The sequence below is a fragment of the Atta colombica genome, unplaced genomic scaffold (assembly GCF_001594045.1).
Source record: "Atta colombica isolate Treedump-2 unplaced genomic scaffold, Acol1.0 scaffold203, whole genome shotgun sequence".
Taxonomy (NCBI): Eukaryota; Metazoa; Arthropoda; class Insecta; order Hymenoptera; family Formicidae; genus Atta; species Atta colombica.
The window spans coordinates 28,873-40,891 of record NW_017259298.1 but is presented as its reverse complement, the minus strand read 5'-3'; the positions used below and the strand labels follow the sequence as shown (position 1 = coordinate 40,891).

The 12,019-nt window shown below is 32.9% G+C and overlaps 2 protein-coding genes across 5 annotated transcripts in view; both read right to left on the bottom strand.

The window, feature by feature from the left end:
* Positions 1-2,465: 2,465 nt before the first annotated feature.
* LOC108687240 (zinc finger protein 91-like) lies at positions 2,466-8,140 on the bottom strand. Of its 3 annotated transcripts, none has more exons than XM_018192910.1 (7): positions 7,467-8,140; positions 6,945-7,047; positions 6,547-6,872; positions 5,403-5,768; positions 4,944-5,298; positions 4,013-4,446; positions 2,466-3,153 (listed from the first exon to the last, which is right to left on the bottom strand). In XM_018192910.1, exons 1-7 carry the CDS (start codon positions 7,725-7,727, stop codon positions 2,590-2,592), a joined length of 2,409 nt encoding a protein of 802 aa, XP_018048399.1. In that variant the 5' UTR covers positions 7,728-8,140; the 3' UTR covers positions 2,466-2,589. The 3 variants fall into 3 exon arrangements, with proteins under 3 accessions (XP_018048399.1, XP_018048400.1, XP_018048401.1); XM_018192911.1 differs by having other exon boundaries at positions 6,547-6,860; XM_018192912.1 differs by lacking the exon at positions 7,467-8,140 and having other exon boundaries at positions 6,547-6,801; positions 6,945-7,001.
* A 1,481-nt stretch (positions 8,141-9,621) lies between these two features.
* LOC108687254 (thioredoxin domain-containing protein 15) overlaps positions 9,622-12,019 on the bottom strand; it is a 2,739-nt gene continuing 341 nt past the window's right edge. Inside the window, exons 1-5 of one of the 2 annotated variants that reach the window (XM_018192932.1) lie at positions 11,865-12,019; positions 11,576-11,775; positions 10,946-11,166; positions 10,624-10,850; positions 9,622-10,081 (exon numbers count right to left, since the gene is read on the bottom strand). In XM_018192932.1, the coding sequence (XP_018048421.1) occupies positions 9,727-10,081; positions 10,624-10,850; positions 10,946-11,166; positions 11,576-11,630 (858 nt within the window). In that variant the 5' untranslated portion in view covers positions 11,631-11,775; positions 11,865-12,019 and the 3' untranslated portion in view covers positions 9,622-9,726. The remainder of the gene's footprint in view (positions 10,082-10,623; positions 10,851-10,945; positions 11,167-11,575; positions 11,776-11,864) is intronic. The other variant, XM_018192933.1, reaches the window with a different exon arrangement.

Sequence of the window (12,019 nt, the reverse complement as noted above, 5' to 3'; positions counted from 1 at the left end):
AAAAAAAAAAAAAAAAAAAAAAAAAAAAAATTTCAAACAAAAGTTAGAGTTCTAAATGATTTAGTGATCTGATCAGTCTGATTTTGGATGATATCATTAATGTCACTTTGAATTTTTTAAATGGAACCCTCTATTTTTCATTGCATATTCTTGTAACACCTCGAGAGCTTTCTAAAACATTATAATAAAATAATAAAATAATTTTTCATGAAGTACTTTTCGAGTTATAAGGTTTCGAGTTGAAAGTTACAGTACCATTGGCATTAACATTATACATGGTATCCTATCGACGGCTAAAATGTCGTTGAGATTCTTGAATGTTATTCAGAATAATGTCCTGGATAATATTTGTTAAGATCAAAGTTACTGGAGATTGTTTCTTTTATTTTCATTTTTACATAAAAATGAATTTTCAGTGCAAAAATGAAAATAAGAAAAATAATCACCAATGATCTTGATCTTAACAAATTAAAAAATGTATTATTAGGTATTTTAAAACAGGATCTACTGGATTAGATTATAAAAGAAAAATTAATCACTTTATATTGATAGAAGTCTACATAAAGTGAGATATTATGTGAAAATATATGCAAGTAATATCGAGATCTTCTGTTCTTTTTTCTGTTAAAGTTATTTTCTGTTTTCTAAATATAGAAACAATTTAATGATAAAGAAGTGACAACTCGATTAACAAATTTTTTAAGTAAAAATTTAATTTGTCATAAAATATTTTCCAAACAACAACAGCATGTAACAACCAGAGTAACATTAAGAAACCCAAATCATTAAGATTCAAACAATTGTATTAAATTTAAAATAATTTCAGATTAATTCTCGTCTAAACAAAATTCCAATTGCGTGTGCATAGAATTTAAAATCTCTTTCGAATAACTTTAATATATATTAATGTAACTAATTATATGCCTGTACACAATGATTTGTAATTACATTACATTGCATTGTGTACATTGTTAATAAATTAAATAACCGTGAAATTAAAACTAGAACAAGTTTGTTTGTTGCGATATGTATACATCACGTATGAAAGTCCATTTCTTGCTATTAAGAAATTTCAAATAAATTAAAAACGCGTACTTAACCCTAGCTTTACACACTTATTTTTTGCACGCGTGATATACACACATTGGGGTCCTTAGGACCCCATATTTGTAAAATACTTCTGTAAAAATATATATTTCAATTAATTTTTTTTTTCAATCCATGAAGAATTGATGAAGGAACAAGCCCAATAATGTGTAAAAGTCAATAGAATTAAAAAAACTTCGAGATATATAGGTTCAAAGAAAAAGAAAAATTTAGAAATGCAAAAAAAAATCTTAATTTAGAAAGTTACGCTGGAGGATCCCATTGTGTGCAGCTAGGATTAAAACTTAGGCTCTATTCAAATTTAATTAACTGCAATAGGTTCCATCAATGAGTAATTCGTGAGCTTCGTAAATTTCGATAGCTCTAATCGAACGTAAGCAAGATGCAGAGATATGCAATTTTTAATTAATTATACAAGGTGACAAAAAAGTTCGGCCACGAAGTTTTGTATTGTAAGTTATTATTAAGTTATAAAAATACAAACTCTGGAGTATTGTATCTTATTAAATATCAAAAATAATAATTAATATCAAGATAACTTCTTTATTTTTTTATACAAACACTTCGAGAAGGCATCATATTACGCATCTTTTCTTGAATAAATTCTCCCGAGCAGCCAATAAAGTAATCTTCAATTCATCAACCGAAATCTTTTGATGCAAAATCTTTTTGATATTTAATAACACACTTCAAAGTTTACATTTTTTAATACGTTCCTACTTAAACAATAAGTTATTCGTTATTATATTGACATTAAAATGATATTAAAATGCTTTTATAATGCTATTTTGACGCCGAAAAGAAAATAGCCGCAAAGTTTTATATGTTTATTAAATTATTACTTGGATAACACATAAATTTTTGTGGTCATTTTTTTGCCATCCTGTATTACAAAATGTATTTGAAAGCTCGTTAATTCAGCAGTACAAGAATCGAGCTAACACATTCTTGTAATGAATACTACAGAAAAAATAATTCATTACAATCGATAATCATTTAATTAATATATCCCTTCTTTTTTAAAAATTAATTAAATACCCATATCCAATTAATTGGCAATATTCTTGCGTGTAATCATGTCTAATTGAATCGGAGATAGTGCAACATTTATATTTGTAGATTAAAGTTGCTTCTAGTGATCTTCCGACTCACAAATTAAGCTCACGAATTCGTGATGAAAACGACGAACGGTACAAGAAATACGAATGAATAAACTTTATCAACGAGTCAACAACACTTACATACAATTAGATTCCAATCGATCGCGATTGGGTTTTGGTAAAAAAAAAATCCGCTCTGCCTTCACGCAACGGACTCGCGGAACGTGTACGCATAAACGTACAGAGACTTTTGCATGAAGGTTTTAACACGGCGACCGTTCGTGAAAATAAAAACGAATCCTTCAGTCTCTACGAACGGTCTACGTAGGCTTACGGAACGCGCTACAATTCTGCGACTAGAATCAAATTGCAATAATTGACTTCAGTCGGTGTCGTCCACGCCGGAGGGGCGCGCGATGACGGGAAGCGGAGTCGGCGGTGGCGGCGTTGGGGCCGCGAACTCTTCCTCCTCGATCTCCTCCTCGCCGAGGAGGAAGTTCTCGTGCACCTCCTCCTCTCGCGCTGGCTCCGGTAGCGCCAGCACGTCTTGGCCGTGCTGCTTCAGGTGGTCCTTGAGGGCGAACGCCCGACCGTACGATGCGCCGCATACATAGCAGCTAAATTTAAGATTGTTGTCTTTTTTATGAGTCTGGATGTGCGCGCGGACGGCATAGAGCGATGCAAACGGCCGCGAGCACTCGGTGCATCGGAATGGCTTCGTGTGGCTGTTCTTGTGACCGGCTAGCTGCACTCGCGTTTTGAACGTCTTTGGACAGTATGGACATGTGTAGGCACGCTCCTCGCCGTGCGTCAGCAGGTGATGATTGTAGACGGAGGATGCCTTAAAGCGCTTTCCACAATGCTGACAAGCGTAGGGCCTCACGCCTGTATGCGTGCGCATGTGAAGGGTCAGGCAGTAGGACACACGAAAGGTCTTGCCACAAACCTTAGTTTAACAAGAATAAAAATTGCAACTGTAATTAAAAATAAATGAGGAAGACGAGATTCATTTTAAACTACAGCATTTTTTTACATAAAAAATTCTAGTTTAAGTCAAAGATTGTGATTATACATAGATCTAATCAGATTTGGAAGATTCAACTTCTTTTTCAAAAATTATGATAATTAAAAATTATATAACAAAAAGTTATATAACAAAATTAAAAATTTTTCCCAAAAGATAATTTAAAAAAAAAACAAGATAAATAAAAAAATTTTTATTCAAATTACAAAATTATATCGTTAAATATAATTACCTACTGATCTTATAATATTAACTATTTTATATGAATACAAAATTCATTTCTATACGGAAAGTACAAATCTACACTTTCAGTCATTTTTTGCAGAGATTCCCTGGTGAAAATTGTTCTTATAATTTTTAATTTTAAATTAATACGAATTGGAACATTTTTTAGAAATATTCAGAAATATTCGGAAAGTTTATATCTTCTCTCAGAATTTTTCATACATGTGAATTTATTTTTCATATATCTGAAATATTTTTCCTTATCTCATAATTTTTAAAAAATATTTAAAAATTTTTCAAATTTTATAACATTTCATCAGAAATTATTATACTTACAAAAAATCTTAGAAATCTTATTTCATAATTAACACATATGGCAAATTTTGAGAAAAGATGTAGATTTTCTGAGAAGTGTTTCAATTTGTATAAAAAAACTGAGAGAAAATTATAAAATTATGTAGAAATTCTGAAAAATTATATGAAAAATTCTGAGAAAAATTTTAACCTGACATTCTTCTTAATAAGAATCTAATTTCACGATTGTCCACGATTTTACCTCACAAGCATGCGGCTTCTCCCCAGTGTGAATTCGTTCGTGCTTGACTTTCTCATGTGGTCTGGTGAATCTGCGACCGCAATGCTGGCACTGATAGGGTTTCTGACTGTCGCCAGGATCTGCCGTTGTCACCGTCGTCGTCGCTGTCGTTACCGATGTAGTTGATGTCACGGCAATCGTTGATGCCATCGTCGTCGTCGACGTCACTGTTGTCATCATCGCTGACGTCGTTGCCAATGTTGTTGCCTCCACGACAGATGAAAGTAAACTTTGCGGAGTGGGCGACCGCGAGGGTGTCTGCTCGACGTGCACCGCCGCGTGCATTGCTAGACTTTCCGCGGAATCGAACTTCCGGTTGCAAACGGTGCACGTCACTGAGTCACCTGTATGCAGCGCCATGTGCGCTTCTTTGTACGACTCGGAGAGCGTTTTGCCTATAAAGCATTATTAATATATTGAGAAAACGAAAATAAAAACGCTTGATGTCTGTTATATAAAATCGTATTGCCCAATTATTTTCATATCATTAGAAATAAAATCTCTTATATGATTTGAGAGGTCATTAAATACTTTCATACTTTCGTATATTCACTCACAAAAAAATTATAGTATTAATGGTAATAGTAATTAGTGTCTTATTGTGTTTTAAAGTTTTTTTCTGCTGTTTAAAACAGTAGATATCCAAGTATTGATTTCTTTTGATTTATCCTACATTTATATACTTATGGCTCAATAAACAATTTAACGATACACTGTCATACTATTCTTTTTAGCTGATCTTCTTGCAGGGATTTTCTTTCTCTTCTATTCTTTTTTTTATGTCGGAGAGAAAGAGAGAAAAAATAAATTATGCAAGCTCATTTAAAAAAATCTATAATATAAAAATCAAATTATTTAATTTGAAGAACGAAACGAGAAACAGATTTATTACCGCATTCGGGGCAAGTGAAAGTTGCGTTAGGAGTGCCCTCGGGTGCATCGACATGTCTGGCTCTCACTGGCGCGTGCATCCTCGAATGCAGCCGTAGGCTTTTGTGGGAGCAAAATTCGGTACCGCACGTAGTACAGACAAACGTCTTTTGGTTCGAATCGGCTTCGCCATCGTGCACCTTCGCGTGGAGTTGCAAAGCCCTGGGTGTCGCGAAGCTCTGGTCGCAGTGTTCGCAACGATTATTGCCACCGAGACAGGCGTGCACGCGAAAGTTACCCAACTTGGAGAACTGCTGCAGGCACTGATTGCACTTGTACATTCGCACCGATGCGGTCGCCAGGCGTTTGTCTCGTACCTGTGATATCACATGTGTGTTAGGGAAACGAAATTAATTCTCATGTGACAAATACGTATCGCGCGAGATTTTTCTTCCAGTGAGAAGCGCGCCTTAAATCACACCTTGACACCCTCCACGTTCGAAAAGAATTTCTCGATCATCGGAGCCTTCACCGATTGCGGCGTCGTGACCTGAACCGGAGTACGGTCCCAGAATCTCTCAATTTGCACCACTTTTCTGGTGTAGAGCCTACCCTCACTGTCCACACATTCTTCCGTGCGCAGTGTGTTCATCGTTTGTCGCTGCCGTGGATTCACCACATTCTCCGAGTTTTCGGATACCACCGGACTTGTCGTCGCAAGATCGTTCATTTGTTCCGCCATCTCCAGCAAAACCTCCTGGCCATCGTGGAATTGCTTGATGTGATCCAAGACGGAGTTGAAGCTCATTTCGCAACTGGTGCAACTGTATACAGCGTCAGATTCAAACTGCGACAGAATCAAACCGAAAATTACATTGTTGTAAAAAATTAAATTACTGTGGAAGATTATTGTAAAGAATTAATTTAGAAAGACGATTTTGTGATTACGTAAACCACTAAATAAGGTAAAAGTCCCAATAATCGATTGTTATTGAGTAATTATAAAATATATCTGCGATGATTGAGACATTTATCAATAACAGCAAGAAAATGGCATATTTTATTTTATATAAAAATAAGTATATAATAAAACAAATACTTTAATTGCAAATTATTGTAAAAAAAATTATTTATTTCAAGCGCTTACAAAGTACTTTTGATACACCATAGCTCAGAAACTATGAGAGAAGAGATATACTATCTACAGATACACTATCTAAAGATATACTATCTATTATTAAACCTTGTGTGAGAACATCTTTCTTGTTCATCACATTATATTTGAAACCTAATTCATTTCATTGAGATCTAATTTTCCAATTAATATAGTCCTTTTACTTAAGCATCCTTTTTCAGATTTATTTAGAGTATTCCAAAAGTAAGTTTGCCCCTATGCAAAGATTTATCATTATTTTTGGAACATTTTATATATGTTAATATTTTTCAATCACCGACAAAACAAATTTTCATGTATATTATATTCCTTTTATAATGCCACTAAGTATTAATCAATAATACAGAATTGATCACATATCTTTTCATTAGTTCAGTCATTAGAACATTCATCCTACATACATTAAGGTATAAATATAATCCTCCAAAGTATAATTCGGTTTACGATATACCTCGCACAGCTCTCGCTTGACACGCAAAAGATCAACCTCGTCGATCTCCGTTGCCTCATTTATACGATCTACATCGATCAGGGTAGCGGTCTCAGTCCCATCCAGGAGTTCGGAGTTATCTGGTAACACAGCGATTATGTTCTTCTCCATCAACGCCTTGCGGTCTGGATTTGATATGGGAATAGCCACCAATCCTTGTGATGATTGCAGTCTTCTTTGCGCTCCACCAACGTCACCGATGAGTCCTTCGGACATCTTGAAATCCAGAGAATTTTGATCTGGTTGCGTTTCTTCCGTGTCCATCTTTTCTACGACTTTAATCTCTCCTGATGTTTTTTTTAAAAACGATAGATTAAACGCACAAAAAACTCCTACGCAACAAAAGCAATATTACAAACCATTCTCGTCCATTTGTATTGTTTGTGGGTCACTCATTATGACTACTCCGTTGTTGGCCATGGTTGCCAGGAAGCCTCGATTGAGCTGTTGTCCCTTGACATCCTAAAATTAATAATTACAATTGAAAAATATTCTCGATAAAAATAACCAAAATGGACAATAATAACCAATAATTGAAACATAATTTTTGTATATAAACTACTATTACTTTAAATAATATGAAATAAATATATTATTTCAAGACTATAAGAATTCCATCCAAGATTTGTTTCACAAATTATGTTTCATTAGATTTTCATGAACTCCATCTTAAACAGTATTCAAATTAACATTAAATAAATAATTATTTCAAGACTCCTAAGAATTTTACTCACGGTTTGTTTCACAATTACTGTTTCGTTAGACTTTTATAAATTCCATCTAAGTAATATATAAAATAAAATGAGATAAATGTATTAGAGAAACTCGAATCTATTTTCGACAATCCCATAATAAAAATTTATGTTCTCCCTTTTCCATACCAATAACAGATCCATTTTGATTTCAGGCTCCTTTCCACCTTTTCTGAGCTTGTCCGTAAGAATCTCGGGCTTCATCCTATACCTTAAATCGTGCTCGCACATGTCCAGGTGCTGAATGAGCGCCGTCACAGAGTCGGAACGCTGCGAACAGCCCGGACAATAGAGATTGTCTGTCATGCTTAGCAAGTGGTATTTAAGGGACTGAGTATTATTGAAGGTCTCTCCGCAACACATGGGACAGATGAGGTTCAGCGTGCCCATAATTAAGCCGTCCACCGTCGTACTCCACCAGATTCGGACGATCGGACGCAGCTTCCGTGTGTGCCGTGGAATCTCGTAAATCTACAATCCGGCCGGGTGATTTAACCTAACGCGGAACGTCGATGAGAGGTGTTTGCAGAAACGTATCTGCGGCAATATCATTTCGTCTGCCGAATATCCGGCGAAATTGTGCACACGTCGAACCAGGCCGTCCTCTCCTTCCCCCTCGCAGCGGTCCTCCACAACCTGGTCACCGCGATAACAAATCCATTAGAGACGAACTTCAGCGCAAACAAATGCCGCACACAACAATCGTGGAGCAGAAATCGGCCATTTACACATTAACGTCGATCTGTCGCGCCCTCTAGATGTTGACAGCCGGCTAAAGCATGCCCTATGTATAATAGAAAAAATATTAGATCCATATGTGTGAGTAAAATATTAAATAAAAACAAAATAAACATTAAAATTAGAAAAAAAAAATTTTAATCTAATATTTACATATTAATTTTTAATTTTCTAAGAATTTAAATATTTATTTAGTATTTTTTCTTTAATATATTTAAATACATATTAAAACATTAATTTTTCATCAGGATTTTAAGTAAATTTTAAACGAAATTAAATATTGAGTTGAAATGAGCCAAAATTTTCAACATTTTTTTAACTATAAAAATATGATAATAAAATAAAATGCCTAAGCCCTCGCAAATGTGCGTAAATGATACATTCATAACGCGATAGATATTTAAGTATACATAATTCAATCAATTGGGATGTTGCTACCAAAACGAAATTAAAGTAAATGCGAATTATATTGGAAAAAAAGTCTTTTTACAAGTTGATAAGGCTTAGTAATCCATATATTCTATCTTTACAAAATTTACAATTCCATCAGAGATTTCAAGCTTTAAAATTTTTTTCTTAAATTTAAATTTTGATCGTTTTTAACTATCAAAAGATATTGATGGGGAAAGATCACCAACTTAATTGTGAAGAGACTGTTCCCCTAATCCAATATTATTCTCCTATTTTATTTTATCTCAATATGAAAATGTAATATAACATTATATTATGGGCTAATTGTTTACCTTGGTAAAATAAAAAAAAAAGCGCAACAATGAATTAATTAGCACCGCAAACTCGTGCGGACACTTACGAATAAGAATGCAAAAGTAATAAAAATAAATAACTTACGTCAGCAAAAGTTGCAAAGTGGAATGAGAATTATTTGAGAGTATATACCAGTATATATAAAAAGCCGCCAATCCAAATGTTTCTGTACATCTGCTCGTGTCTATAAGTTCTGGATTCCGATGATTTTTTTTGCACGGTGAAACATCAATGAAGTATTAACTTTCACATAATAAATACAAATTTTAATAGATCAATTGTTGTCAAGTCTGTCTTAAATAAGGTAAAATCTTACACAATTTTAGAACCTATACAAATATTTTTCAATAATAATAATAGAATTAAGTAATCTGAAATTTTAAAAGAAACGAATTTTCTGGCAGATACTTGACGCTTGACGAATCAAGTAATTGCATCTTTACACTTTTATTTTGAAAATTAAACAATTAAATGTGAGAGATTACTCTTCCACATGATTGTATTAATTTTGCTTTCGAGTAATTATTATAACTTACAATTAAATAACTTTTTAGTAATAAACCAAACTAGCTAAACCAAAATTTAGCTGTATAATAAAATTTAATCATTTGATATATAAATTACTTTAAACTATTCTTTAATTTTAAAGGATTCCTTTTACTAGTATTTTTTTACATACTTATTTATTTTTCTCCTTCTATTTACATATTTATAAAACCTCGATAAATAAATAATTCGATGATTAATCGTACGATTTAATATGTTTTTTCTAATCGACATCTTCTTCTTCTTTTTTTTCTTCTGTAACCTGATTTTCAAAAGATGGCTCAGTAATCATGCAGAGATATAACTTTTTTGAACTTCAATGGGCCAAAAGTCTTCTCAATCAATCGACGTGTTCATGTTCCGCATTACTTTCGAGCCATGTGTTCTGAATAAGTTCAACAAATTGTTGCCACCATCTGCTGCGCGATGTAAAGTACAATACGCAAGCAACTATAAAGATCCACGATAACACCAGGCAGTAATCCATTTCGTTAGAAGGCGTGCTCGAAACAGGCCCCGTAAAATCCGCCGATGTAACATATAATGAGCCATTCGGTTGCAAATTTGTTAAATGGGATACGAACTTAGCAAACGATTCCAGGGTGTAAATCGTATCGTTGAATTTGGCGACAGGCTTGCCATTGTGGACCAACATCAATGTTGGCACTCCGACTATTCCATACTGAGCATTGAAACTGAAAGCGATATATTTTTTTAAATCATACTATCAATTTCGAAGAAATTGGAAGAAATTGGGAGAAGAAATCAGGAGAAGAAACAGAGAATTTGATTTTCTTTCCGCGCTTCCTAATTTTGAAAATCAAATCTAGTTAGTCAAATTTATAAAAAACGAATTTTATCGAATGCTTGTTAGAAATTTTATCAAATGCTTGTTAAAAAGGTACTAATTTAATTTGAGTGAATTTTATTATAATTGATAATGTTAACAAATTGGTAGAAAATATATAAGAAAATCTGTTGTGAATAAATTGTCGACAAATCATATTTACAAAGTTTTTTTCCAACGATCTGACTAGTTAACAAATTAAGGATCAATATTTACTTAATTTTTGAGGAAAATTTGCTCTTAATCAGCAATTACGTCAATCAGCGAAATACAAGATTAATGTAGTTCGCTGAAATTTTTTTCGGCTAACTTGCTAATAATTTGCAAGCAAAATAATATTTTGCTGATTGTAAAAATGTACTTTTTCATTTCCTAATTTTGTACGCTCACCTTTGGTGTTTTATAGCATCAATTGCCACGGCTTTAATATGAGGAAATGAACGAGGTATAGCATTAAAATGTGGTGCAGCTTGACTGCTGAATACACACCACCTGGCATAAAATAACACAAGAACGCATGTCCCTGGTAATTGTTTACCATCTTTGTCATTTCTAGAGCGATTTGATGGACCAGGCTCCAACATTAATAGCTCCATAAGTCTTGTTGCATTGACAATCTGTAAGAAAAACAGATGTATAAGAAAGATAGCTCATTAGCATGATTTTGTTTGTTCCACATATTGTGCTATTTTATTTATAAAATTTGCAGAACCTCAACAGGGCCGTAGATCTTCTCTGATGAGCAATTAACTTTGGTAGTATTAGTTGAGACAGTATCGGTGACATTTACTGTGACATCAGACATATTTATTTCTACAGACTCATTCTTTTCGTTTGTATGAATCTCATTACTTTCTTCTTGATTGAAGGCATCCTCAGATACGATTTGTGTTGCAAGTTCTTCCGCAATTTCTTCACTGCTTATGACACTAACTAAAAGTTATAGATAATATACTTGATATTAATCCAAAAAATAGTTTAAAGCTGATAAAAATGTTCAAGCAAATATCACTATTTATCTTACAGCAGAGATTAATACATTCAAATTTGAGTTTGACAATTGTTTATGTATCCTCTAAATTTTTTGGAGTAAAATTTCATTCTAAAAAATAAAAATTGAGCCAATCTTGAAAAAGAGTGGTTTAATTTTCAATCTTTAAAAGTAAGATTTATTCTAAGTTTTAAAGAATAATTAATAGTTAATAATAGAAATATTCCTTTCATATAAAGAATGCATGATAAAAGAGAACTAAACAAAAAATTTTAATTAATTCTAATAAATCAAATATAAGTTCTTAAAATTCTAAATTAATTTTGTTTTTACTAATAAATTATTTCTTACCTAAGATTAGAGTAGGTATAATGAACCCTATAAAGTTTATTCTTAATAAGTTCATCTTTTACATTTAGCATTAAACTACTTGTGTTGCAATTAAATTGATAAACCAGTCTCGTAAAATCTGTAGATATAACAGAACATACAACAATCTGTTTAGTTGTTTGTTAGATGTCTTGATATTATACAAAATGGATCAATTTCATCTTCAACAAAAATTAGAAAGTTAAAATTTCTTTTATTAAATTTTCCTATGGGACATATTCTTTCCATGATTTTATACAACTTTGCTTACAATGTTGTGATTTTGCTTTTCTATCACAGCAAATTATTCCATTCTTTTCGTTTAATCTAAATGAATTTAGATTACAGGAATTTAGAATACAGGATCCTTGGAAAAGTTTTTCTTTAGCACTTTCACCAGGCGACTGTTTCAAGTTAAACAACAGC